Source organism: Chiloscyllium plagiosum, chromosome 28 (genome assembly GCF_004010195.1).
Source record: "Chiloscyllium plagiosum isolate BGI_BamShark_2017 chromosome 28, ASM401019v2, whole genome shotgun sequence".
Lineage (NCBI taxonomy): Eukaryota > Metazoa > Chordata > Chondrichthyes > Orectolobiformes > Hemiscylliidae > Chiloscyllium > Chiloscyllium plagiosum.
This window is the reverse complement of record NC_057737.1, coordinates 31,464,594-31,465,501: the sequence shown is the minus strand read 5'-3', so window position 1 is coordinate 31,465,501 and position 908 is coordinate 31,464,594. Positions and strand designations below refer to the sequence as shown.

General features: G+C 45.9%; 1 protein-coding gene across 1 annotated transcript in view; it reads right to left on the bottom strand.

The window, feature by feature from the left end:
- The window catches only part of mrps17 (mitochondrial ribosomal protein S17), a 5,940-nt gene extending 5,032 nt beyond the window's left edge, over window positions 1–908 (bottom strand). The window contains exon 1 of the mRNA XM_043718021.1: window positions 809–908. Within this exon, the coding sequence (XP_043573956.1) occupies window positions 809–907 (99 nt within the window). The 5' untranslated portion in view covers window position 908. The remainder of the gene's footprint in view (window positions 1–808) is intronic.

The following is a 908-nucleotide window of genomic DNA, read 5'->3' as shown; positions in this document are numbered from 1 at the left end:
TTGCTCACATTGAATTCCATCAGCCATTTCCTGGACCACTCTCCCAAACTGTCCAGATCCTTCTGCAGCCTCCCCACTTCCTCAGTACTACCTGCCTGTCCACCTAACTTCGTATCATCGGCAAACTTCGCTAGAATGCCCCCAGTCCCTTCATTCAGATCATTAATATATAATGCGAACAGCTGCGGCCCCAACACTGAACCCTGCGGGACACCGCTTGTCACCGGCTGCCATTCTGAAAAAGAACCTTTTATCCCAACTCTCTGCCTTCTGTCAGACAGCCAATTCTCAATCCATACCAGTAGCTCACCTCGAACACCATGGTCCCTCACCTTGCTCAGCAGCCTCCCATGTGGCACCTTATCAAAGGCGTTTTGGAAGTCTAGATAGACCACATCCACTGAGTTCTCTGGTCTAACCTACTTGTTTAACCAAAAGGTTTGTCAAGCACGACCTCCCCTTACTAAATCCATGTTGACTTGTTCCAATCCGACCCTGCTCTTGCAATAATTTAGAAACCTCATCCTTAACGATGGATCCCTTTCAACACCACCAACATTGGTTATATCCTCTTCACTTAAAATTCTCGTCTGCATCTACAAATGAGTTCAGAAGGTTTTAAAGAACTTCGGACATTGCAGATAACTTGAGAAGACAGAGAATTCGAATGTACAACACCTGGCAATAATTATTAGTTGGGGGTCTTAAAACAAAATAGAATTTTTTTTCCCTATACTCCTTTTCTCTTCTCAACAGTTACTGCCTCCCAGTCAAATAGAAGAAGCACCTTGATATACCATTAACATACCTTACCAGGTCCGCTCTTACCGGATGGAGAATTTGGAAGGGACGGACACTTCCGCTGGTAGCAGCGCATGCGCCGTATCTCGGCCTGGGGATTGCACATG